The sequence below is a fragment of the Poeciliopsis prolifica genome, unplaced genomic scaffold (assembly GCF_027474105.1).
Source record: "Poeciliopsis prolifica strain line A6 unplaced genomic scaffold, Auburn_PproV2 SCAFFOLD138, whole genome shotgun sequence".
NCBI classification, from domain to species: Eukaryota; Metazoa; Chordata; class Actinopteri; order Cyprinodontiformes; family Poeciliidae; genus Poeciliopsis; species Poeciliopsis prolifica.
In genome coordinates this window covers 142,501-170,048 of record NW_026562513.1, presented here as the reverse complement: position 1 = coordinate 170,048, position 27,548 = coordinate 142,501, and the positions used below count along the sequence as shown (strand labels likewise).

Below are 27,548 nucleotides of genomic sequence, written 5' to 3'. Positions count from 1 at the left end.
GGACGGAACGGAACCGGTGAGGACAGAGGAGAAAGAAACGGGACCAGAACCCATGAACCAGATCCGGAGGTTCTGGAGGTCCATCACAGATCTGGACCGGACCGGGGAGACGCTGAGTACGTCTCGGACTCCATCTTGGCTCGTCTTCAAAACATCCTGTGGATCTTCTGCGTCACTTCCTGAGTTTGGATGTTAAAAGTCGAACGATGAAAAAAAGTTAAAATAAACAAACAGAAGGACATGACGTCTTCTGAAGATCCACCGTCCTCTGAGGACATGACGTCTTCTGAAGACACGACCCGCTGTCCTCTGAGGACATGACGTCTTCTGAAGATCCACCGTCCTCTGAGGACATGACGTCTTCTGAAGACACGCCGTCCTCTGAGGACATGACGTCTTCTGAAGACACGCCGTCCTCTGAGGACATGACGTCTTCTGAAGACACGCCGTCCTCTGAGGACATGACGTCTTCTGAAGACACGCCGTCCTCTGAGGACATGAGGTCTTCTGAAGACACGCCGTCCTCCGAGGACATGACGTCTTCTGAAGACACGACCCGCTGTCCTCTGAGGACATGACGTCTTCTGAAGACACGCCGTCCTCTGAGGACATGACGTCTTCTGAAGACACGCCGTCCTCTGAGGACATGACGTCTTCTGAAGACACGCCGTCCTCCGAGGACATGACGTCTTCTGAAGACACGCCGTCCTCCGAGGACATGACGTCTTCTGAAGACACGCCGTCCTCTGAGGACATGACGTCTTCTGAAGACACGCCGTCCTCTGAGGACATGACGTCTTCTGAAGACACGCCGTCCTCTGAGGACATGACGTCTTCTGAAGACACGCCGTCCTCTGAGGACATGACGTCTTCTGAAGACACGCCGTCCTCCGAGGACATGACGTCTTCTGAAGACACGCCGTCCTCCGAGGACATGACGTCTTCTGAAGACACGCCGTCCTCTGAGGACATGACGTCTTCTGAAGACACGTCCTCTGAGGACATGACGTCTTCTGAAGACACGCCGTCCTCTGAGGACATGACGTCTTCTGAAGACACGCCGTCCTCTGAGGACATGACGTCTTCTGAAGACACGCCGTCCTCTGAGGACATGAGGTCTTCTGAAGACACGCCGTCCTCCGAGGACATGACGTCTTCTGAAGATCCACCGTCCTCTGAGGACATGACGTCTTCTGAAGACACGCCGTCCTCTGAGGACATGACGTCTTCTGAGACACGCCATCCTCTGAGGACATGACGTCTTCTGAAGACACGCCGTCCTCCGAGGACATGACGTCTTCTGAAGATCCACCGTCCTCTGAGGACATGACGTCTTCTGAAGACACGCCGTCCTCTGAGGACATGACGTCTTCTGAAGACACGCCGTCCTCTGAGGACATGAGGTCTTCTGAAGACCCGACACGCCGTCCTCTGAGGACATGACGTCTTCTGAAGACCCGACACGCCGTCCTCTGAGGATATGACGTCTTCTGAAGACACACCCTGTGAAGACTCGCTGTCCTCTGTGAGTCTCGTCCTCAGGGCTTGTGGACGTCTTCGTGTCTCAGGATCTTGTGAGGACCCAGTAGAAGATGTTGAAGAAGAGGTAAGGCCAGAGGGAATCCGGCTCTCGACACGTGTCGATCTTCTTGGCCCGGTCGATGAACTTCCTCATATCCTCAGTGCTCCTTCCAGGTGCATTCTGGGAGATGCTGACAGCTCCCACAGCGTTGTTGGCATTGACTTTGGTGTCCTTGGTGCTGCTGGGAATGGAGGTCACCGCAGCTGCGGACGCCGGCCGGCTCTCCTGGGCCTCCACTTCCTGTGGGAAAATACCAGGACGATGAGGTCAAAGGTTTGACCAGTCAAGAGACAAACGCTTTGTTTCAAGTCGTATCGACCCTCTGTCCTTAACTTCAGGAAGTGACAGTAAAAACGACGTTGGTCGCCTGATATGGCTGATAAAAACGGGTTAGCATCTGGACCGCGGACTGATGGTCAAGCTGACCGCGCCACTGTCGCCCCTGCTGGTCATCAGGACTAAATGCTGCAAGGCAACGACTGGACAGTGCTGGGTTTCCTCAGGAAGAACCTTTATAAACCAGTTAGCAGAAATCAACTGAACTGAAGGAAACCAGAATGTTTGCTCTGCAGAGAGGTATGTAAACTTCTGATGTGTCTCAATATTCCTCAGTGACTAATCTGACTGACCCGGAAAAAAAAAAAGACATTTTGACGTTAAAAGTGGAATATTTTCTAACTTTCTTAAGTCTGAAATCTGAGAAATGGAAGAACCGTTCTTTTCCAGGATCAGAACTTCTTCCGGGTCCAGACTCGTTCTGATCCAGGTTTTAGATGAAAATGTTGGATTTTATCATCTCAGGAAACTTCTGGAATTTTCTGACAAATTTAAGAGTTTTATCATTCATAATTTCAGAAAATTCATATCTTAGTTTATGGCTTAATCAGAGAAAATGTAAATAATTTTCTCAAATAAGTATTTTCTTTTCTAAAAATTAATTTCTGATTTTATGGCAGAAACGTCTTCTTCCTCTGGCCACCAGGGGGCAGACTGCAGAGGAAGCTGGTCTGGAAACTCAGGAAGTCCAAAAGGAGGCGCGTACGGCGGCCCGGTTGGGTCATGATGGCCACACATGCAGAGCGGCTTCCCCTGAGGAAGCTGTTTATCCGGCTCTTTGATCCGTACGGCGGTTCTGGCCGGCCGGCCGGCGCAGGGACTGGGCCGGCTCCTCCGGGTCGACGGCGCCGTTCTACTGACCCACAGCGTGATGAACGGACAGAACCATCACTGCCGGAGTCTCTGGGTCCGATTCAAAGCCAGACACAGAAACAAGTTGTTTCTTTGACTAGGCCACACAGTTTGACCTGGACCTTCACAGACAGGAAGAGAACCCAAATGGACTGGAAGGCAGAACCAGAACCAAACAACTCAGTGCTGACCCATTTATGTTCTAAGAGCTAGAGAGTGGCTGGTCCGACCCGGATCGCTGAACGGGTCGACAGAGACTTTACAGGAATAAAGTCATAATATTAGAATAAATATTTTATTGGAACAAAAGTAATGAAACTGAGGAATGATGAGCATCTTGTGCAGTTTTGCTTCTGGATCAGTTATAAATACGGAAATATTTCATGTTTTATCTGATCAGCAGAACTTTGAAATGATTCTGCAAACGACTGATTTCATTCAGAGGAAAGAATCAGCTCACAGCAGGTCATGGAATCGCTTCAAAATGATTTTTTCTTGACATTTTACAGTTTTATTTTCAGACTAATATTGGTAGTAATAAACATTTTTGGCCCTAATGCTGTGCCGTTATGAACGGGTGCCGGTCCGTTTCCTCCGTGGTTCTGGTTCCAATTCTCCATCTTGTTTCCATCAGGAATCATAAACAGAAGAATAAAAAGTGTTTTTATCCTCTGGTTCTGCAGAGGAGAGTCGGTCCGATCAGATGCTCACAGACCCACAGCAGCAAGGTTTGGGCAGCAGGGGCAGCGCTTGTTTACCTTGGTTTTGCTCTTGTGTTGGCGCCGGAAGCGCAGCAGCTCCTTGTGTTGCCTCGACACGAAGTTACGGCGGCGTATTCCAGCAGCGCAGAGAAGACGAAGAGGAGACACACGGCCATCCAGATGTCTATGGCCTTTACGTAGGACACCTGGAGACGCACCAACACTACAGTTACACACCGACACACACCTGGAGACACACTGCAGTTACACACCTGGAGACACACTGCAGTTACACACCTGGAGACACACTGCAGTTACACACCTGGAGACACACTGCAGTTACACACCTGGAGACACACTGCAGTTACACACCTGGAGACACACTGCAGTTACACACCTGGAGACACACTGCAGTTACACACCTGGAGACACACCGACACACTGCAGTTACACACCTGGAGACACACCGACACACTGCAGTTACACACCTGGAGACACACTGCAGTTACACACCTGGAGACACACTGCAGTTACACACCGACAGAGGAGTTACACAACAGAAACAGAACAGACTGCGGCCGTTGCCAACGCTCAGGAAAATCCTCCCTGGAGGAGCATCCATGGAGGATCAGAAAGTGAGGATTTTCCTCTCTTTCTGAACGGTTCTGGAGGTCTGGCCGGTGGACCGTCACAACCAGAGGAGTCAGAAACTTTCTGCTCCTTCAGGTTCAGACTCTGATGACTCCGCACCGACATCTAGTGGCAGGAAGCGGGAAGCTAACAGTTCTGGTTCCTGCTGCACAGGCAGTTTGGATCATAAATCCTGGCTCAGATATTTACAGTTAGGGCCAGAAATATTTGGACAGTAACAATATTTGTGAGTTGGGCTCTGCATGCCACCGCATTGGATTTGAAATGAAACCTCTACAACAGAATTCAAGTGCAGATTGTAACGTTTAATTTAAAGGGTTGAACAAAAATATCTGATAGAAAATGTAGGAATTGTACACATTTGTTTACAACACTCCACATTTTAGGAGCTCAAAAGTAATTGGACATATAAACATAACCCAAACAAAAAAGTTTTTTCTCAATATTTTGTTGTGAATCCTTTGGAGGCAATCACTGCCTTAAGTCTGGAACCCATGGACATCACCAAACGCTGGTTTCCTCCTTCTTAATGCTTTGCCAGGCCTTTACAGCCGCAGCCTTCAGGTCTTGCTTGTTAGTGGGTCTTTCCGTCTGAAGTCTGGATTTGAGCAAGTGAAATGCATGCTCAATTGGGTTAAGATCTGGTGATTGACTGGCCATTGCAGAATATTCCACCGTTTTGCTCTCATGAACTCCTGGGTAGCTTTGGCTGTATGCTTGGGGTCATTATCCATCTGTACTGTGAAGCGCCGTCCGATCAACTTTGCAGCATTTGGCTGAATCTGGGCTGACAGTATACCCGGTACACTTCAGAATTCATCCGGCTACTCTTGTCTGCTGTTATGTCATCAATAAACACAAGTCACCCAGTGCCATTGAAAGCCATGCATGCCCATGCCATCACGTTGCCTCCACCATGTTTTACAGAGGATGTGGTGTGCCTTGGATCATGTGCCGTTCCCTTTCTTCTCCAAACTTTTTTCTTCCCATCATTCTGGTACAGGTTGATCTTTGTCTCATCTGTCCATAGAATACTTTTCCAGAACTGGGCTGGCTTTGAGGTGATTTTGGGCAAATTTAACTCTGGCCTGTCTACTTTTGGAATTGATGAATGGTTTGCATCTACATGTGAACCCTTTGTATTTGCTTTCATGGAGTCTTCTCTTTGCTGTTGACTTAGAGACAGATACACCTACTTCTCTGAGAGTGTTCTGGACCTCAGTTGATGTTGTGAACGGGTTCTTCTTCACCAAAGAAAGTATGCGGCGATCATCCACCACCGTTGTCTTCCGTGGTCGCCCAGGCCTTTTTGAGTTCCCAAGCTCACCAGTCAATTCCTTTTCCTCAGAATGTACCAGACTGTTGATTTTGCTACTCCAAGCATGTCTGCTATCTCTCTGATGGATTTTTTCCTTTTTTTCAGCCTCAGGATGTTCTGCTTCACCTCAATTGAGAGCTCCTTTGACCGCATGTTGTCTGGTCACAGCAACAGCTTCCAAATGCAAAACCACACACCTGGAAACAACCCCAGACCTTTTAAATACTTACTTGATTACAGGTTAACGAGGGAAAGGCCTTTTGAGTTAATTGCAGCCTTTAGAGTCCATTGTCCAATTACTTTTGGTCCCTTGAAAAAGAGGAGGCTCTGCATTACAGAGCTATGATTCCTAAACCCTTTCTCCTATTTGGATGTGGAAACTCTCATATTGCAGCTGGGAGTGTGCACTTTCAGCCCATACTATATATAAATTGTATTTCTGAACATATTTTTGTCAACAGCTAAAATAACAAAACCTGTGTCACTGTCCAAATATTTCTGGCCCTAACTGTACATACACCTGGGCTTAAAGGGATCAACACCAACAAGATTGTTCCTGATTCAGCCAGCACCAGTTGATATCGAGGTCTGCAAAACCCAGCTTTTATTTTGATAGTCCACATTCGCTCATTGCCAAGCGAATTCACTTATAAGCTAAATAGTGAGAAAGCTAAAAATAAATGTAGTGAGCTAAATGTTTCGTTTGGAAAGTAAATAATTAATTTGTTAAAAAAAATTCAAAAATGAATTTTTGAATTCATGGTAACAAATAAAAAGAAAAAATCTTCCATTTCGCTTGGAGTCGTTGACCATTTTGCGCTCCAAAATGGACCATTGTGTTTGGGTCCAGAGCGGAGGACTCCATGTTGGACCCAAAAGCAGTATAGCTGCTCCCAACTTTTTCCACTGGTTGATGAAGATGCAACGCTCCGACTGATGGTTCCAAACGTTTATTAAAGGAATTTTCTGTCACATAAACGCCCAAGACCACCGTGAACACTGCAATAAAATACACAGTGGCAAATATACATCAGTTAAACCGTCATGTCTCTTATATATAAATTGTTCAAATGAAACTTATTACACATATACAAACACAAGAATATTCCATTCAATTGTCCATACCGTATGCCCCTCCAACCAGAAGGTTAGGAGTTGCTAGAAGTCCATTTCTTCCAAATTTCAGTTCTTTGTCTTTCCTATTACCGCTTGCAAAACCCAACTGAGTATGAAACGAAACTTACAGCCCTTTATCGAAAGCATCACGTGACCAAGTGATGACGTAATTGCTGAAGTGGTCAGATAACGTTATTAACCAAATCAAACAGTATTTCCCAAAATATACATAAAGAAAATGCTTGACTGCGTTCGCTACACTGCCACCAAAATTACAAAAGGTTTATTTCCACCATTCAAAGAAATTAAACATGTAATTTTCAATAACTTCAAATTTAACCTTTACCCACAATTTCCATCAATAGATCTTACAATAGGTGACTGATTTCATGTGAATGCTGAGCTATTTTGAATAATATTCAACTAACACAACTAATTTCTGCACTGGGCGCTCAAGAAATGAAGGTTGCGTTAAGCGTTCACCCTTTGGTCCTAACTTATTTTGGCCTACTTGTATTTTCACCTTTCGCACGAGACCATCATCATCTTCCTGTGCCTCAACTACTCTAGCTAGTGGCCACTCATTTCTGGGAGTGTTATCATCCTTAACGATAACTACATCTCCAATTTGCACGTTTCGTCTGGTTGCATGCCACTGCTGACGAAGGTTGATGTTGGTTAAGTATTCTCGGCGCCACCTGTTCCAGAACTGTTCTGAGAGATACTGTACTTTGCGCCATCTTTTTCTTGCATACAGATCTTCTTGAACGAACTTTCCTGGAGGTGGAAGGGGTATTGTAGACTTCATAGTAAGCAAGTGATTGGGTGTCAGGGGATAAGCATCTTTGGGATCTGTTTGGGTGTCTGTTGTCAGTGGGCGACTGTTGACTATGGACATGGCCTCATAGAAGAATGTTCTTAATGAGGAGTCATCCAGTCTTCCGTTAGCCTGAGCTAGAACAGAGCTCATCACACTCCTTGTCGTCCGAATCTGACGCTCCCATATGCCTCCCATATGACTGGCTTCGGGAACATTCATAAGGAAGTCACATTCCTTTCTTGCGAGATAGGTCGCAATCCTTTCCTTGTCAAGTTCCATCAAGCACTTTCCCAACTCACTCTTTGCTCCTACGAAATTTGTACCTTGGTCAGATCTAATTTGTCTGACTGTTCCTCTTATTGCAATGAAACATCTTAATGCATTTAGAAATGCATCAGTTGTCAGGTCCTCGAGCATCTCGATATGAATGGCTCTTGAGCTTAGGCATGTTAACAACAGCCCCATATCTCTTGTACTCTTTTCTACCTTGCTTCGTGTAAAAAGGACCAAAACAATCGATGCCTGTATATGAAAAAGGAGGAGATGGCTCTATTCGATCAACAGGCAAGTCAGCCATACGCTGTTCTTCAGTTCGACCCCGCACCCTCCTACAGGTCACGCAACTCCTGATGTGTTTGGCCACAACTTTACTAGCACCCATAATCCAGTAGCCATTAGCTCTGAGATCGTTCAGTGTTTGCCCTCGGCCTTGATGCTGTGTTCTTTTATGGCAATGATCAAGTATCAGATGAGTTACGATGCCTTCTTTCGGAGTATTACGGGATGTTTGAACTCTAGCGACGCTGATGACCTTCTTAACCTGCCACCAACTCTGAGCACTCTGTCCTCAAGAAACGGATCGAGTTCATACATTTTGTGAGTTCTCCTGAGTTTTTGTGATTGGCTGAGCAGCTTCAGCTCTTCTCCAAATGCTTCCTTTTGTGCCGCCTTGATCAGCACAAGAGCTGCTTTCTTTCGCTGCTCTACTGTAACAGGCCCAGATATGTCCCTATGAGCCAGCCTCTGAATGCGAGCAATGACGTTAAGGCAAGTGACCCAGTCTGAAAACCTTGCCAGCCTTATCAGAAGGTCATTTTCCTGCACAACATCCATTTTCAGGACTTTGACCTCTGGGTCACCTATGAGAAGCTCTGGGGTTGTTTGGATTAGTCACAATTTCCTGTTCCCATAAGAACTTAGGTCCCTTTAGCCAATCTGATGCCATTAGATCTGCCACCTTGAGTCCTCTAGATGCATAATCTGCCGGGTTTTGACTTGTTTCAACGTAAAACCATCGATTGGGGTCAGTAGAGTCTATGATCTTCTGGATCCGGTTCGCAACAAAAACGTGAAAACGCCGGGCCTCATTCTTGATATACCCCAATACCACTTGTGAATCCGTCCAAAGTACTCAGCATCGATTTTCAAGTCAAGCTCTTCTCTGAGAACTTTACTTATGGCTGCAGAGATTGTAGCAGCGGTGAGTTCCAGACGTGGTATACTGACAATCTTCATGGGTGCTACCCTAGCCTTGGCCATAACTAAAGTGCAATGCACTTGTTCTTCAGCCACGATCCTGATATACGAGCACTGCCCATAGCCATCGTTACTGGCATCAGAAAAGTGATGCAGCTCTATCTTCTGGATCGTGCCAAGATTGTTGGGAACAAAGCACCTTGCTATTTGAATGGTTTGAAGATTGTTCAGATCATTGAGCCATGTCTCCCACTTCGGCCTTAACTCTGGTGGGACAAGCTCATCCCAACCCACACCTCGCTTGCACATTTCTTGCAAGATTCTTTTCCCAGACAAGATGTAGGGGGCCAGAAATCCTAGCGGATCATATATGCTGGCGACTGTGGATAAGATGCCTCGTCGAGTGGCTGTTCTTTCTTGTTGGACCACATTGAATGAGAAGACATCCATTTCAATGTTCCACTTAACTCCTAGCACTCTCTGAGCTGGTAGCTCTGTGTAGTTTAAATCCACGTCCTTGACTTGTGGAGCACGCTCACTCTCTGGAATGCTCTCCAAGACCACTTCGTTATTGCAAATAAACTTGTGCAGACGCAGCTGTCCCTTCTGACAGACTTCTCTTGCTTCATGGACAAGTTGCTTGGCCTTTTCCACAGTATCCAAACTAACAAGACCATCATCCACATAAAAGTTTCTACGGATGAAGCTTGCTGCCATGGGTACTCATGCTCATATTTGGTGGCGAGGTATTTCATGCCGTAATTCGCACAACCTGGCGATGATGCCGCTCCAAATATGTGCACCCTCATGCGGTATTCCTTGGGCTCACTCGCTGTGTTCCCATTCTCCCACCACAGGAACCTCATGAAATCCCGATCTTCTTGAATGACATGAAAGCGGTGGAACATTTTCTCCACGTCGCAGTTGATCGCAATTGGATACTGTCGGAACCGACACAGCACTCCAGTCAAAGCGTTGGTTAAATCTGGTCCCGTGAGAAGGTGGTCATTCAACGAAGTGCCTTCATATTTGGCAGAGCAGTCGAAGACAACTCTGATCTTTTCTGGCTTTCGCGGGTGGTACACTCCATGGTGTGGTATGTACCAAGTGTTCCCATCTTTTGATGTTGCATGGACTTCCTCTGCATCACCATCTTTGAAAACATTGACCATGAACTGACCATAGTCCTCCTTGTATTTAGGATTTTTGTCCATTTTTCCTTTCAAATGTTTCAGCCTAACTGTGGCTAAATGCTTGTTACTAGGGAGCTGGGGGCGCTCTCTGAAAGGCAGAGGCATCTCCAGATATCCATTGTCATTATGATGGATTCCCTCTTTCAGAATTTGTAGGAACTGAATATCTTCTTGGGAGATTGTTCCCTCTGTAGGATTTGTATCCTGAAAATCTCTCTCAAGAGCCTTAATCGCACATGCAGGTGTAATAGGTGGAATTTCCTTTACAGAGATGCGATAGCAGAGTCCTGCATTCATTCCTCCACCAGTATTAAGTGTTTTGGCACCAACCACGCTCCACCCGAGGTCTGTTTTCACTGCATATGGCTCATGCTCCGCTCCTGATACGACTTCCTTCGGTTTTAGAGCTCTGACGCAATCGTAGCCTATTAGCAGTCCAGCAGGACAGTCTAGCAGGTCTGGCATCTCATCAGCTATGTTAAGCAAGTGTTTCCATCCTTTGGCTGTTTTCCGAGTTGGAATGCTGGTCTTCTCCAACGGAATATCGTCTCGAGTGTAAGCTGGTGGTAGTTCAATGCATTCTTCGGAACTGTATCCTCTGACCTTTAACCCACAGGCTCTGTGACAATTCACTATTGACCTGTCAGTCATTGTTGACAACTTGAGCTTAACTGGCTCAGTGTGTGCGTCTAGTTTTTCACACACGTCATTAGTGACAAATGTATTGCTACTTTGTGTATCTAACAGAGCATACACTAAGATCTCTGGGCTACTTTTGACAGTACTAGACAGCCACACTGGGACTATCATTGAAGTGCGGTCAGCATTTGCCATGTTCATACTACACGAAGCAGTAACGTTACTGTCTCTCTGTTGGTTGGCTTCAAACTTCACCACTTGAGCCGATTCGTCATGAAGCGGAGATGGATGGCCTTTTCTACAAACATTGCATGTAGCCCTTTTCCGACAATCTTTTGCAACATGGCCAACTCTCAAGCAGGCAAAGCACATGTTGTTGGTTTTCACAAAAGCTTTCTTCTCTTCAAGAGTCAGAGCAGCAAACTTTCCACATTTGTAAATGAAGTGGTTTTCTTGACAGCATATGCATTTTATTTGCTTCTTTGTTTGAGCAGCAGATGAATTATCTGTTGAGCTTGCTGATTCACCTGAATCCTTAGCTGGAGGATCTTTCCCTTGAGCAACCTTTGTTGTTGTAACGAGGGTTCTGACTTTGATGCGTTTTACTTCTGTGTCTGGTTTCTCGTCTGTCTTCTTCAAAGCATGAAGCGAGGAAACCGGGTTGCAGGCAATGCGTGCCTCCTCGGCTAAGAAGTTTGAGAATGCTTCAAAACTTGGGTATGGCTTGCAGTCATCCAATTCCTTGACAATTCGATTCCATCGAGTTGTTGCCCAGTCAGGAAGTTTCTGAAGTAGCTTTTGATTCTCCTCACAATCGTCTAGAACTTTAAGACCTGATATATGAGGCATTGCATTTTTGCATGAAACAAGAAAATCACTGAACTCTCTTAGTTTTAGTGGCTCTTTTGGTCCTATCTTGGGCCAGCTACTAAGTTTACTCCTAAAGGCTCTTTGCACTATGAATGGGTGCCCATAGCGCTTGTTCAGTGCATCCCAGGCTTGCGTATATGCTTCATCATCACTTCGATAAAAAGTTCCTTCCAGCACAGACAGCGCGTCTCCACTTATATATTTTCTGAGGTAAAACAGTCTATGTGCTGGGCTTGTACAGGTAGTCTCTATCAAGGCTTTAAAGCTGGTACGCCATTCAGTGAATTTCAGAGGATCACCAGTAAAAACGGATGGCTCCGGTGCCGGAAGTCTTGTTAACATCAGAGATTCTTTGAAGGCTTGCACTAGTGTCGCATCATTCAGGTTTTGCTCTGATTGTTTTTCAGAACGAGGAGAGAGTGGTGTTTCATGGACAATCTGAGCACATGGCGCTGGGTTATGTTGAGTTTGGAACTGCCCTGGAGACAGAGTTATGCTTTTCCTTTCTCCTTGGGGCTGACTTGGAGGCAGAGTTATTTCTTGCTTTTCTCCTGTTTCTCCGTTCATTTTCATTTCCTCCTCCTCATACACATCATATTCAGCCTGCATAGCTTCCAGATCCCTTTGGTTTTCCAGCATTTTCAACTTCTCTTGCTGAGCAAACACTTCCTTTCTTTGCGCAGCTATCTCACTCTCTCTGTTTATTTCAGCACGTTTGGATGCTAAACGTGCAGCTACTTCTGTTTTTTTAATTGACATTTGACTTCCTGCTATGCTACTTGCGCCAGCTCTCGATACAGTAGACCCATATACTGATCATCGTCTCTCTGAAGTAATTTAACGAGTGATTTCTTCACTGCGGCAGCATCGAACTCTTTGCCTATTTCTGAGCAACGTATTTTCAACAGAGCAACTACTTCCTTAGTTACTGAGGTGCAGCTATCCATTCGCCTTCTTATGTCTTGGCTTGGTGTGGTCAATGCACGTAAGCTGTCATACTCCTGCTTTAGGTGTGACTCATATCCTTCTAAAGTAGCTGTCATACTTTCAAGACTCTCTTTATCACATTCTCTTTTGAGTTGGCTCCTAATGTACTGAACCTCACCTTTGAAGCTGACATAAGTTAACATAAACTTTCTTTCCTTTTTTGCACTCTCTTCCTTTGCATAGTTAAGCCATTTTTCGGTTGGTCTACGCTCTCTTTCTGATCGCCTAAGTTGTTCAGATTCAGAAATTGGTTCCTGACTCTCTACGCTATGTGCTTGCAGACTGTTATCAATTTCAGCAATGCGTTCTGTCATTTGGTCTCTTAATGTTGCATTTGTTTCAGTTTCTAACTTGGTTTGTAAGTCTATTTTTTCTTCTTCAAGAGCCTGAATTACTCCCTCAAGTACAAGAGCACTCTCTTCACTTTGATCCATTTTCTTAATTATTAATAATCAAAATCTTAAGCAAAACCTTAAGCTAAACTTGTACTATAAGTAATCCTCAGTATTAAATTCAAATATAAAGCATACACATATAGAACCAAACAGGAAATCCATAGTAGGAATATCTAGTTCCTTAATAACACAGGCCAGAAACACCCACACAAAACATGCACACAATGGCCCCCTCACACTTAATTTCAAATATTTACAAGTGATAATGTTTCTTATCAACTAAAACCTGAAGCCAAAGGCTTGGTGATACCACTCACGATTACGGCGCGCTGTTGCTCTTGTGATTACTTGTGGAAACGGCGCAGTCTCAATCCTTGTCCTGATTGCAAGCCGCCGCCATATTTTGCAAGTCACTGCAATCGCAACGGTCCGAGCAGATTGCAAGGTTGAAAGACGAGCGGTAGTTTTCTTCAAGCTGCAGGCGAGTTGTAGTCTTCAAGCTGCAACGGTCCTTTTTCCTCTCCCCCATCCATCTCAGCATGGCTGGCGAGAAGTTCACAGCTTGCTTTCACTGTGCGGTCTCCCTCGTTTGTTCTCTGGCTTCGAGCTGAGCTGCATACGGTGCACGTGTTCACTATAGCTGCTCCCAACTTTTTCCACTGGTTGATGAAGATGCAACGCTCCGACTGATGGTTCCAAACGTTTATTAAAGGAATTTTCTGTCACATAAACGCCCAAGACCACCGTGAACACTGCAATAAAATACACAGTGGCAAATACATCAGTTAAACCGTCATGTTCTCTTATATATAAATTGTTCAAATGAAACTTATTACACATATACAAACACAAGAATATTCCATTCAATTGTCCATACCGTATGCCCCTCCAACCAGAAGGTTAGGAGTTGCTAGAAGTCCATTTCTTCCAAATTTCAGTTCTTTGTCTTTCCTATTACCGCTTGCAAAACCCAACTGAGTATGAAACGAAACTTACAGCCCTTTATCGAAAGCATCACGTGACCAAGTGATGACGTAATTGCTGAAGTGGTCAGATAACGTTATTAACCAAATCAAACAGTATTTCCCAAAATATACATAAAGAAAATGCTTGACTGCGTTCGCTACAAGCAGAAATGATTAAATTCATGACATTAAAATATTTATCTGGATTCTTTCTTCAGTTTTAAATCAGTTAAACAGTTTTATGTTTGTTTAAATAAAAACTTCATGTTTAATTAATATTCTGTGAGTTTAAATGAGGAGCATCCAGACTTTCAGGAAGAACATCAGAACCTGAGCAGAACCGGAACCGACCTGGGCAGCGAGGTTCTGGAGCCGGAGCTCTGCGTGGTCATGGTGAGCACGGTGGTGATGCCGAGCGCCACTCGGGCCGGCGCGGCGTCCATGTTGATCCAGAAGGAGACCCAGGACAGGATGACGATGAGAAGGGACGGGATGTACATCTGGATCAGGTAGTAACCCATCTGCCGCTCCAGGTGGAACCGGACCTCGATGCAGGTGAACTTACCTGCAGCGCAGCGGGTATCGGGTCAGAAAGGTTCCAGAGGCAAACAGAACCACACAGAACATGAGATAATGGGTCTGGTGCCGATGGTTCTGATGGAGCTGCTTCCGTTACTGGGCGCCGTTTCTGAAGCTACGCAGTAAAAAATGACCTGCAGCTTTTGGTTTATGTAACCCATTAGAAAACAGAAAATGGGATTCATTTTTCCAAGTCATATTTTCACCATTTACTGATTAAAAATGTCAGATTCAAGCTAAATATTTAGTTCCGATTCCAACGTAAAGATTTATTTTTAAAATATTTAGCTTGTTAATGAAATATTTATCTATGCTAACTAACTTTAGTTACCTTACTAATTAAATAATTTGCTGGTAAATATTCAGGTTGCCAACTTTAGGTAGCATGCCAGCTAACTATTTAGATTGCTAGCTAAACAGGCTAAATTTTTAGCTAATATGCAAGTTAGCTTGCTGATAAGCAGATGTGGACTATTATGTAAACTGGTACTGCATCTCTTCAGTCGACTCGTCACTCAGGTAAAGTTTCATTTCGTCTGGATATTTTCAACTTGTTAGCTGCAAATATTAGCCACTGCAGCCACATCTGCAACTGCTGTCCAACCAGAATCGCTCCAGTTCATGTTTGATTCACTCTTAGGTTGCGTGGAGCGGCTATCAAAGTTTGGCTTCCTGTTTATTCATTCAGATCAGTTCAATATTTAGTTTGGAATGATGACATTTATAAATGAATGAATAATATGGTGGAAATATGCCTTCAATAGTTACATTTTTCTCTTATAAGAGCCTAAGTAAATGAAATTGCTGCCGTTAATGTTTTATTGTGTAACTTCACAAACGGTTCCGGTCCGGTGAGATTCTGTTAACTTAGTGAGCGAATAGCTGTGGGTCTGGAACAAACGGGATGAAACCGTTTGTGACGGAACCAGAACCGCCTGCTGCTTTCTGCCTGAACTGAGCTGATGGTTCTGCTGGACCTCCTCCCATGGCTGACTCACTATCTGCAGAACCAAACCGCCGCTGACACCGTGTGGGGCTGGAGGTCACAGACACCTCGTCCGGTCCAATCCCCTGGTTCTGATCGCCTCTGATAAAATCATCATCCTGGGCGTCAGGAAGCCGCTTCTCCTCACAGCCGGCGGCACCAACAGAACAGACAGAACCTGGCAGCTGGCTGGTTTGTGACACCGGTGGCCCGGCGTGTGTGTGTGTGTGTGTGGTGTGTGTGTGTGTGTGTGTGTGTGTGTACCAGTGTTGTAGTGCTTGGTGCAGTATCTCAGGTCCGACTCGTCCTTCAGGATGAACTGTGGCAGCGTGAGGCCCTCCGCCACCTGGACCGGCCCGTTTTCCTGCCACTCGAAGATCAGGTCGTTCATAGTGTAGCCAACTGGAAAAGGCAAAAGAAGTGGGTCAAACCCGGACTAGAAAGCCCGGTTCTGTCTCGATCTGTGGGTCAGAACCGCCTCTTCCAGGGTCCAAATGGACTTTTGTTCCTGCTTTTTTCTGTTGGGTTCTGCAATCTGAGACCCTCTGAAAGCAAAAACTGCGTCAACGGACAAATGTTTAAAAACTCAACAAAAGTGGGCGGGGTCAAGAGACGAGGGGCGTGGCTAAATATGGAGTCAAGGTCAAGAAGGGCTGTTGGAAAGGCATATCGCTAACTTAGCAACTTTACAAAAAAATGCTGTTACCAATCCTGGCCAGGTTGGTTAGTCCAGCTCCGGACTTGCCACCAGGGGGCGTGTCTGAGTGAGATGGTTTTATACTGGAACATGGTGCTGAGTGATGTAGACATCCACTCAACTAGACTGAGGCAGCACTGAGATGAAGATGTCACACAAGGACAGATAAGACCTTCAAGGACAGATAAGACCTTCAAGGACAGATAAGACCTTCAAGGACAGATAAGACCTTCAAGGACAGATAAGACCTTCAAGGACAGATAAGACCTTCAAGGACCAATGTTTCTGCAGAAAAGCAGGAGGTTGGCGGTTTAGTCCCGGTTTGTAGTTTTTTCTTTCTCATGAGGAAGTGAGAACAAAGCTCAACCTAGAATTAAACTTTCTGTTGCTCTGGTTCTGTTGGAGCTGCTGTGGTTCTGCTGACCGGACCCAGAGTTCTGTTGGACCTGCTGCACGGGCTTCCAGGAGCCGGCTGGTGGTTCTGGTTCCACTCCGGAGCCACGCATTGAGGATGCACTCAGTTCTGGTTCTGAAGTTTGATCCAAACGGGAACAGGAAGAGATGAAAGCAACAGGCAGGAAGTGCCTGCAGCCCCTTAAAGCGACGGTGTCCTTCACTTCACATGATCTTAAAACCCAAACGCCTGCGGAGGAAACCGGGTCAGAACAAGTTCTGCAGGTTCCACTAACTGTGTTCACACTTTAAAAATAAACCTGACTCCAATTAGAATAATGTGTGATGTCAACATCATCATCGTCAGCGCCTGATGAAAAGCGCTAGGACCTGCTGGTTCTGGTTCTGGTTCGACCCAGCAAAGTGTTGCATTTCCAGACCTAACTACAGCAGACAGCTGAGCAGGGCTGGGATTAAATGAGATTATTTTTATAAAATTAAACATTTCTAAATAAGAGCACAAGTTAATGAAGCAGCCAACATCCGACACGGTTCTGGTTCCATGACGGGTCCAGATGTTCCTCTGCTCCTGTTGGACTGACGAAGCTCCAGTTCTGTTTTGAATAAACTGAATTTGTTCTTGCAGTTCTGACTGTGGCACCAACAGGACAGGTTCTGGTCATTCGTGCTGAAACAGATTTATGAGTGAACTGAGACTCGGGGGTTGCCGGTTCGAACCCCGCTGTCTGTGGCTGATCAACGGAGCTTTGGAGTCCTCTGGGCTTGAAAAATATCTGTAAAGTTAATTCTTCAGTTGTTTTGTCCTTTTTGCTCCGTGTGTCACATACAGAAACCAAATAACATCAGAATTTTACAGGAAAAAAATAAGAAAATTATATTTCCATCCATGGAAAAGTGAAGAATTTCCCAACCCATGAAAAACAAAGTCCAATTCATTTCCAACTTTTTTCACGTTTTTTTCCAGACTCTTTCCAGGTTTTTTCACATTTCTCCAGGTTTTTCCAGACTCTTCCAGGTTTTTCAAGGCCATCTCAGGGAGGTCTGCAGCGTTTCCATGTTCAGAAATGCAGTGGTGGCGCAGCATGCAACTGACCCCAGAGGTGGTTTAATGGGACTCACAGCTCTCCAGCTGCATGATGCAGGTCTGGACGTCCATGGGGAAGTTCTTCAGGTCCATGGGACACGACAGCGTCAGCGTCAGTCTGCAGGACAAGAAGGAGAAAACGGCTCAAATTAGGCTCCATGTTGGAGAGCAGAAGAGATGAAACCGATTCATCCAGCCTGAGGATCGACGTTTTCTAAATTTTTTCACATCTTTCTCTGTGGTTGAACCAACCAAACCCTTTGAGCAACCTGTTCCCCTCCTGGCCTGTGGGGGCGCTGCACCAAGAACCACTGAAGACAATGAACGCCACTTCCTTCTTCACCAGATGGAAACTAAATGGAGGCGCCACATTCTAGGATTAGTGGATTTCTCTCTAGTCTTTACATTATGCAACAATTTGTCAGAAACAAAATGTATTTTATGACAATAAAAATATGTTTTTAATGTTTTAAATGCAATAAAAACATGTTTTTATTGCATTTAGAAAAACCAAAGAGTTTGCTTAGAGCAGATCATGACTCCCAAACAGAAACTGAGAGTCCTTCATAACAGTTAGTTTGTTTTTCCCAGAATATTTAAATGTTTAATCTCATGTATGTGGCGTGTCCCCGCAGCCCAGGGCGGTTAATGTGTCGCATGTTATCCCGGCCCGTTCGGGTCGCCGTGCTCTGTTTGGGTAATCATGCATGTTGATGCGGCGCTGCAGCCTCACAGCGCAGCTGAAGAATATCCCTCCAGATTCATCGTCACAGCAGAACAGCCATGTAGAGCCACCTGGTCGCCATGAAAACGCTCACTTTCTGCAGGCTGAGGAACCGGGGCGACAGGGGCGGCCCACACTTTTCTGGGGCCCTAAGCAGATTTTCATTTGAGGCCCAACCTGTTAGTAGCAGATAATTCCTGAGCTTCTATTAGCATTGGCATCATCTACGATTAGCTTACATAATCCCAGGGCGGCAGAGTTTGACCTGCATATGCCTTGGGCCGGCCTTGCTCTAATCCAGTGCTTCTCAAATAGTGGGGCGGGCCCCCTTTGGGGGGCGCAGAGCGATACCTGGGGGGGCGTGTGATCCTGGGGAACAGGCTTTTTTTTGGCCGTACTAGTATAAAGTGTAATTGCGCACAGTAGGCGGCAGTGGCGCTCTCATTGTTACTTCTGTCACGTTTGCGACAGTGCAACATTTTACGACTTACAAGACAACAGGTTTGCCTTGGTTAGCAGTGTTAAGTCAACAAAAAGCTCCGACTGCGTTCTGTCTCTGGCCTCCGTTATTCAACAACCCCCAACATGAAAAAGTTTTTCACAGGGATGAAAAGAAAAGCGGAGAGAGACAAAGATAATGAGACAACAGAAAGTCAACCGGAAGCTAAGAAGAGGAAATACGACGAAGCGTATTTAGCGCTTGGCTTCACTGTGACTACAGTTGGAGAAGAGGAAAGACCGCTGTGTTTGCTGTGTCTAAAAATGCTCGCAGCGGACAGCATGAAGCCAAATAAATTAGCGCGTCACTTAAATACGTTACATCCCAATCACGCCGATAAGCCGCTAGAGTTTTTTCAGCGAAAAAAATGTTAATAAGGAAAAAATGTTATGCAGAGATGGATAGTCACGGTGCGGAGTGGGGGGCGCGAATAGTTTTCTTCTTGCTAGGGGGGCGTAACGGAAAATAATTGAGAAGCACTGGACTAATCTAATCTAATCTGGGTGATTTGGACCCACCGTATGGAGTAGAGCACTTTGCCGTCCTTGAAGATGCGCAGCAGCTTGTTGTCGGTGGTGACCTCGTGGAAGTGCGCTCCCTTCTCGTTGGCGAAGAACAGGTCCGGTTTCCAGATGGAGTCCAGCATGGACGGGTCCAGATCCAGAGAGTCGTCAGGATACTCGCAGTACGCCAGCCGCGGGTCGTTCCACTGCTGCCGCAGGAAGATGTTCACCCGGTAGTCCTGGAGGGAGACAGCTGGGTCAACGGAACCAACAAAACCATCAAACGTGGGTCAACAGGACAGAACAGAACCATCAGAACCTCCACTCTGATGTCAGAGGAACATTTGGGTGTAGAACCTTGCAGCAGACACGGCGAGTCGATCCCAGAATGAACTCTGATCGTTCATCTTGAATGAAGTCAAGATTTTCACCAGAATTTGACAAACTGGAAACTGACTGAATTTGTTGAACTAATTCTGAGATCTATTCTGGTTTTGTTCTGTTTCTTCTACGTGAATCATTTTGTTCACGGTTCTGTAAGTAGATAAAGTTTGAAGTTTGCTTCTTTTCTATCGGTTGCTCTGGGGAATCAGAGGCTGATGTTTGTGTCTCCGGGCAGATTTCCCTCCATGACGCTGACTGAAGGCGAGTTCAGCGGTGCTGCAGCGCCGCCTCCAGGTTCTGCTGTTTGGACTCGGCACCTGAAGGTCCAAACATGACGAGCACAGAAACATCCAGAACCAGCAGCCGGATCAACGTTTCCTCAGGGCGCTGCTGATCTCAGTGCTCAGGTTTAATCTCTCCTGAGTGTAAAATGTTCTTTCAGGTTCCGGCTCTGTTCTGGTCCGTTTGGGTCAAACCTGCTGGTTCTGACTGGAGTTGTTTGAGGGAGCATGGAGGTTGAACCGGGCCTAACATAAGACTAACCTTCTGATCTGACAGGAACGGTTTGATGACACAAAAACAATAACCGGAGAGCAAAACTGAAATATGAAGTGAAATCCAGGTTTTCTGCATGTTCAAGAGACAGAAATGAATCCAGAGAGTCCAGGAGGAACATGGGCTGATGTAGCTGCAGCCCGACGCCGAGGCGCCTCAGACCCCCAGGAAGCCAGAGACACGGAAAACCCAACCTGTCCCATAAATAATAAAGGTCCACTGAAAGCAATCTTTTCCTTCTGAAACGTCTGACAGGTTGTTAGCCAGCAGGGTGTGCACACACACACACACACACACACACCCACACACACAAAACACAAACGCACGCGCACGCACACACACACACGCACACACACACACACACGCACGCACACACACACACACGCACACACACACACGCACACACACACACGCACACACACACACGCACACACGCACACACACACACACACGCACCAGACAGAGCAGAAAGCACTTCGAAGTCGACATCCTTTCTCCCATTCATTAAATATATGAAACTAAATATTTTGTTGTTTGGAAGCTAGAAATCCTATTCAGCTTCAAATTTAATGTTTTTTTTAGCTAGCTAAATATTTAGTTAGCAAGTTAAACATTTAGCTAGCTAACTAAATATTAACCTGTTAGTGAAATATTTAAATTAAAGCTACAGATTTAGCTTGATAAAACATTTCTCTTGCTAACTAAATATTTAGTGTGTTAAAATATTTAGATAACCAGCTAAATATTTTGCTAACAATAAATGTCATTAACAATTATTTACCTTATAAGCTGAATATTTAGCTCATATTTAGTTAAGCTAGATATTTAGCATAAGAAAAGATTTTAACAAAATTTAAATCTTTAGTTTTTTTGTTAAGCTTATTTATAAGTAAATAAGCTAAATATTCTATTTAACTTCAAAACTGATATTTTGTTAGCAAACTCAATATTTAATTAGCAAGTTAAGTACTTTGCTACCTCACTATATATTTAGCTTCAAACTATTTAACTTGCTAACTAAATATTTAGTTAACAAGTTAATAAGCAAAAAGGTAAATAATATTGTTATGAAGCTAGATGTTATATTTAGCTTCAAACTAAATGTTTAGTTGAAGTTACAAATGAAAGACTAACAAGGTGAAAACTGTTCCCTCATTTCTCTTCATCACCAGACGTCCATGACGTTCCAGTGTGATTTACAGTTTTTAGTTGGTGTGAACTTATGTTTGATAATCATAAACTCTGGTCTATTTCAGAGCATATTAATGAGCCTCATGGTTCACATCCAGCCGTTTGTTTCAGGAGGCGGAGCTTCAAACTGGCCGTCCGGCTCCGACAGGAAGCGTCTCTGAAAGTTATTAATCATGTTTCTGGGATGTGAGCAACATGAACGCAGCAGCAGCTTTGACTTTGTGTCACTTCAGTGTATTTGCTGTCAGAGTCGCTCAGCGTCTCATCTGCTATTCCTGTCCGCTCGTCTGTCTCCTCACATCACCGTCCGCCGGCCTCCATCTTTTCCTCGTCTGGCTCCGCACTCGTCGTTCTCCTGTTTCTAATCAAACTGAAACACCAGAACCAACCGACGCGGTTACCGAGCTGCAGGTTTGATACAGGAGTCCCGACTGCAGTGAACGCGTCACGGTTCTCTTGGGAGGATCAAAGGTCAGACGCAGGAAGAGGCTGTGATCAGTTTTCAAAATAAAACACTCCCGGTACCAGGGTTCAGTGAGGTTCTGTTTGGCTGCTGGAGCTGACCAGACTCTGACTTCGGGTTTGGAAAGTTCCGAGTTCCTGATGAAGCTGACTGAGTCCAGCAGGGCCGGACCGCCGGTGGTACCACACTGGGTCCGCGGACCGGCTTTTGCCACCGAGTCACTCAGACCGGCAGGACTGAATCCGCCAGAGCTTCAGCCATTGTTGTTACTCACACAGCTTCACGACAGACCAGAGGCGTCCGTTCAGACATAAATCTTAAATCTCATTCCGGATGAAGAACACGATGCTAACCCAAAGCTAACATGATGCTAACACGAAGCTAACATGATGCTAACACGAAGCAAACACGATGCTAACCCAAAGCTAACATGATGTTAGCACGAAGCTAACATGATGCTAACACAAAGCTAACACAAAACTAACATGATGCTAACACGATGCTAGCACGAAGCTAACACGATGCTAACAGAGCCGTTTCTGCTCCACCGAGAGGAGGCCTGGGGTCAGTTTCCTGGTTGCCCCTGGCAACAGATAGGCAGGCTGCATAGCAACATATGCCCCTGTGGTAAAATGACCTTTGACCTTCTGGACTCTTGGCACACTGCCAGTTGGTCACCCAATGCATCCCACAGAGCTTTGGAAAACAGATTTTACTGTGAGAGTCCGATCCGCTGCAGGCTGGAGCTCTCGGCATTGTGGGACGCTGCGTCACAGAAGCGCTTCGGTTACGGAACCTCATGGCGAAACCAGTTGGACTCTGGTTCAGCGTTACGAACCGGGACACCGATTTTCTTTAAAATGTTTGCTTCCGTCGTTTCCAGATGTTTCCTCTTTTCCTTCTCTGTGTCTGTCGGGGTTTTTCCCACAGAACGACGGCGTTTTACGTCAAAGAGCGTCTGAGAAACCGTGAAGCTGCCAGAAGAGGCGAGTCGTGACTTTCTGCTGCTCTGGTCTGAAACATGAAAGACTGAGACGATGCAGCTTGGATCGAACAACATGATCAACTCAGCGACACACTGGCCCTGATTCAATCATCATCATCATCATCATCATCATCATCAGCCTTGCGGCCTGAATGTGAGATGCATCCAGAACCTTCAGGTTAGCCAATCAGACCTGCATCCAGAAGGTAAGGAGAAGGAAATGGACTTTGGTTTCTGTTTCTGTGCAGTGAAGTTAATGAAACTGAAGCGTAAACGTCAGAAACTTTGGCTAACAGCTGTGAGGTTGAGCAGCTCTGGGCCTCAGAAAGCTGCCGGTCATAAATAAACAAAGAATCACGTTAATCAGCAGAACGCTGCAACACGACCCGCCGCCTGTCTGGGAAACATGCTGCACATTAAAAAACTCAGATTTATTCATGTCGTTCTGTCAACAAGCTGCTAAGTGCAAAAAGCTTTTCGGGGCCCGAATGGAAACGTCTGTGGGCTTCCTGTCACTCACCATGGTGGTCTCAGCGATGGAGCCGAAGCTGTTGATGAAGATGTTGCAGGAGACGTTGACCGGAGGACCTGGGAGCAAACCGGCGTTACAGCAGCACATCTGCAGCTTTACTCATCCAACATGCGTCCAACATGCGTCCAACATGCGTCCAACATGAGACTGAACTGTTTCAGGAAGGAAACCTGGAGCTTCAGGAAACAATTCCAAAAATCTTAAAGAAAAGGATTTCTTTAAACATTAACTCATTTTATAGTAAATGTAGTTAATGTTAAAATCATGCCAGGCTTTTTTCTTTTTAACTTTTTGGTAAATTAAGGTTTGACCAAAATCAAAAAACGTTTACAAAAATTTCCCAAACAGAAAATACGTTTTTATAAATGATCATAATGTATTGATGGCTCAGGAACTGGAGATTATCACAATTTGTTTTGTTTTATTGAATTGGGTGAGATGATTTTGTGAGTCTTTTAGAGAAATAAATGTAGAAACCAGGAACGCACTGATTGGCTGAATCTGGAGACGTTTGAAGCAGCGATGCGGCGTGACATGGAAACAGAACCAGATCAAATACCTTAAAGTTCGGTCGGATCCGAGCGTCGTATCCCGACGTTCTTCCCATCAGTTTGTCCAGGAAGTCGGAGGGAGACATGGGAACGTGGCGCCCCCTGGCGGCGCCGTCCAGCTCTTTACAGCGACTCACACTGGAGATACACAGAGGAAGAGCGGCGTTCACACAGCATCCCCTGGCGGCAGGGGAGGTTTACACCGGCTTTAACAGGTGGAGGTTCATTCACAACAACTTCGGTTTGAATCTGAGGAATCCTCATCATAGAGCAAAGCTAACGGCTAGGAGCAGAGCTAACGGCTAGGAGCAGAGCTAACAGCTAGGAGCAGAGCTAACAGCTAGGAGCAGAGCTAACAGTTAGGAGCAGAGCTAATGGCTAGGACCAGAGCTAACAGCTAGGAGCAGAGCTAACAGTTAGGAGCAGAGCTAATGGCTAGGACCAGAGCTAACAGCTAGGAGCAGAGCTAACAGGTAGGAGCAGAGCTAACAGCTAGGAGCAGAGCTAACAGCTAGGAGCAGAGCTAATGGCTAGGAGCAGAGCTAACAGCTAGGAGCAGAGCTAACGGGTAGGAGCAGAGCTAACAGCTAGGAGCAGAGCTAACGGGTAGGAGCAGAGCTAACAGCTAGGAGCAGAGCTAACAGTTAGAAGCAGAGCTAATGGGTAGGAGCTAAGCTAACAGTTAGGAGCAGAGCTAATGGCTAGGACCAGAGCTAACAGCTAGGAGCAGAGCTAACAGGTAGGAGCAGAGCTAACAGCTAGGAGCAGAGCTAACAGCTAGGAGCAGAGCTAATGGCTAGGACCAGAGCTAACAGCTAGGAGCAGAGCTAACAGGTAGGAGCAGAGCTAACAGCTAGGAGCAGAGCTAACAGCTAGGAGCAGAGCTAATGGCTAGGACCAGAGCTAACAGCTAGGAGCAGAGCTAACGGGTAGGAGCAGAGCTAACAGCTAGGAGCAGAGCTAATGGCTAGGACCAGAGCTAACAGCTAGGAGCAGAGCTAACGGGTAGGAGCAGAGCTAACAGCTAGGAGCAGAGCTAACAGTTAGGAGCAGAGCTAATGGGTAGGAGCAGAGCTAACAGTTAGGAGCAGAGCTAACAGCTAGGAGCAGAGCTAATACCTAGGAGCAGCGCTAATGGCTAGGACCAGAGCTAACAGCTAGAAGCAGAGCTAACGGGTAGGAGCAGAGCTAACAGCTAGGAGCAGAGCTAACAGCTAGGAGCAGAGCTAACAGCTAGGAGCAGAGCTAACGGCTAGGAGCAGAGCTAACAGCTAGAAGCAGAGCTAACAGGTAGGAGCAGAGCTAACAGCTAGAAGCAGAGCCAACAGCTAGGAGCAGAGCTAATGGGTAGGACCAGAGCTAACGGTTAGGAGCAGAGCTAACAGCTAGGAGCAGAGCTAATGGCTAGGACCAGAGCTAACGGCTAGGAGCAGAGCTAACGGCTAGGAGCAGAGCTAACAGCTAGAAGCAGAGCTAACAGCTAGGAGCAGAGCTAATGGGTAGGACCAGAGCTAACAGCTAGAAGCAGAGCTAACAGCTAGGAGCAGAGCTAATGGGTAGGACCAGAGCTAACAGCTAGAAGCAGAGCTAACAGCTAGGAGCAGAGCTAATGGCTAGGACCAGAGCTAACGGCTAGGAGCAGAGCTAACGGCTAGGACCAGAGCTAACAGCTAGAAGCAGAGCTAACAGCTAGGAGCAGAGCTAACGGCTAGGAGCAGAGCTAACAGCTAGAAGCAGAGCTAACAGTTAGGAGCAGAGCTAATGGGTAGGACCAGAGCTAACGGCTAGGACCAGAGCTAACGGCTAGGAGCAGAGCTAACGGCTAGGAGCAGAGCTAACAGCTAGAAGCAGAGCTAACAGCTAGGAGCAGAGCTAATGGGTAGGACCAGAGCTAACAGCTAGAAGCAGAGCTAACAGCTAGGAGCAGAGCTAATGGGTAGGACCAGAGCTAACAGCTAGAAGCAGAGCTAACAGCTAGGAGCAGAGCTAATGGCTAGGACCAGAGCTAACGGCTAGGAGCAGAGCTAACGGCTAGGACCAGAGCTAACAGCTAGAAGCAGAGCTAACAGCTAGGAGCAGAGCTAACGGCTAGGAGCAGAGCTAACAGCTAGAAGCAGAGCTAACAGTTAGGAGCAGAGCTAATGGGTAGGACCAGAGCTAACGGCTAGGAGCGCTGCTCTCACTCAACGCCACAATGGAAAGACCTCAGAGCAGTGACAATAGGTCCTCATCAACCTGGGAGGGGTCAAAGGTCACCTGGACTCCCTCAGAGGAAGATGGTTCCCAAGAGGACAAACAGAAATGGAGTAGTTTGAGATCTTCTGTGGTTTTCCAGGCTGGATTTTCCATCATGCTTCTCTGAACAAAGATTTTCTCATCACAAACTGGACCAGACAGAACCAGAACCAGAACCATAGATTTCCTTCTGGTTCTTCTGTCTGAGGAGGATGAGTAAAACTCTTCATCGTGTAACTAACATCCTGTCTCACAACAGCCGACCCGGTTCTGCAGAACCGCCGCCTCCTCAGTGAATGGGTCAGAAGTCTGATGACTCAGAGTTCATATCAGGGTCAGAGGTCACATGACGAGAGCCAGGACCAGAACCGGACGTTGAAACGACGGCGGGGTCTTTCTATGAATTAAGTTAAAGTAAATAATGACCAGAGGAGGAAGGACGCTCCTCCTCATCATCACCTCCAGATGTCTGATGAAGAGCGCCGCGTTCAACAAGCAGATTAATCTCGTTATTTCATTTGTCCGTTTCAGCGCCGTTTATCCTGCGACTCTGAACGCTTCGCAGCAACATGCAGCTGAGACGGCAGATTACTGCATGCTGGATGCTAAGCTGCTTAGCTTGCCCTCCTCTTCCTCATCTTCTTCCTCCTCCTTCCTCCCTGACCTTTCAGTTCGGCTCCTTGCTTGAACAGCAGCAGCATGAAGATCTCGTGTTTAATGGATGAGAATCTCAGATACAAAAAACAGATGAACTGATTCGTCAGCGAAACGTTAAAACACAAATGTTTTAGAAACGGACGCTGAAAAATCATGAAACCGACATTAATGGAAGTTCTGGTCCATCCATCATCCATCCATCATCCATCCATCCATCCATCCATCCATCCATCATCCATTCATCATCCATCATCCATTCATCATCCATCCATCCATCCATCATCCATTCATCATCCATCCATCCATCCATCATCCATTCATCCATCCATCCATCCATCATCCATTCATCCATCCATCCATCCATTCATCCATCCATCCATTCATCATCCATCCATCCATCCATCCATCCATCCATTATCCATCCATCCATCCATCCATTCATCCATCCATCCATTCATCATCCATCCATCCATCATCCATCCATTCATCATCCATCCATCCATCATCCATCCATTCATCATCCATCCATTCATCATCCATCCATCCATCATCCATCCATTCATCATCCATCCATCCATCATCCATCCATCCATTCATCATCCATCCATC

The 27,548-nt window shown here is 46.0% G+C and overlaps 1 protein-coding gene across 1 annotated transcript in view; it reads right to left on the bottom strand.

The window, feature by feature from the left end:
* Nucleotides 1-1,538: 1,538 nt before the first annotated feature.
* Nucleotides 1,539-27,548, bottom strand: part of LOC129355558 (glycine receptor subunit alpha-3-like) — a 38,477-nt gene continuing 12,467 nt past the window's right edge. Inside the window, 10 exon segments of the mRNA XM_055025157.1 lie at nucleotides 1,539-1,576; nucleotides 1,579-1,822; nucleotides 3,529-3,596; nucleotides 3,599-3,677; nucleotides 14,249-14,466; nucleotides 15,730-15,867; nucleotides 17,696-17,778; nucleotides 19,402-19,625; nucleotides 23,485-23,554; nucleotides 24,057-24,185. Of these exon segments, the coding sequence (XP_054881132.1) occupies nucleotides 1,539-1,576; nucleotides 1,579-1,822; nucleotides 3,529-3,596; nucleotides 3,599-3,677; nucleotides 14,249-14,466; nucleotides 15,730-15,867; nucleotides 17,696-17,778; nucleotides 19,402-19,625; nucleotides 23,485-23,554; nucleotides 24,057-24,185 (1,291 nt within the window).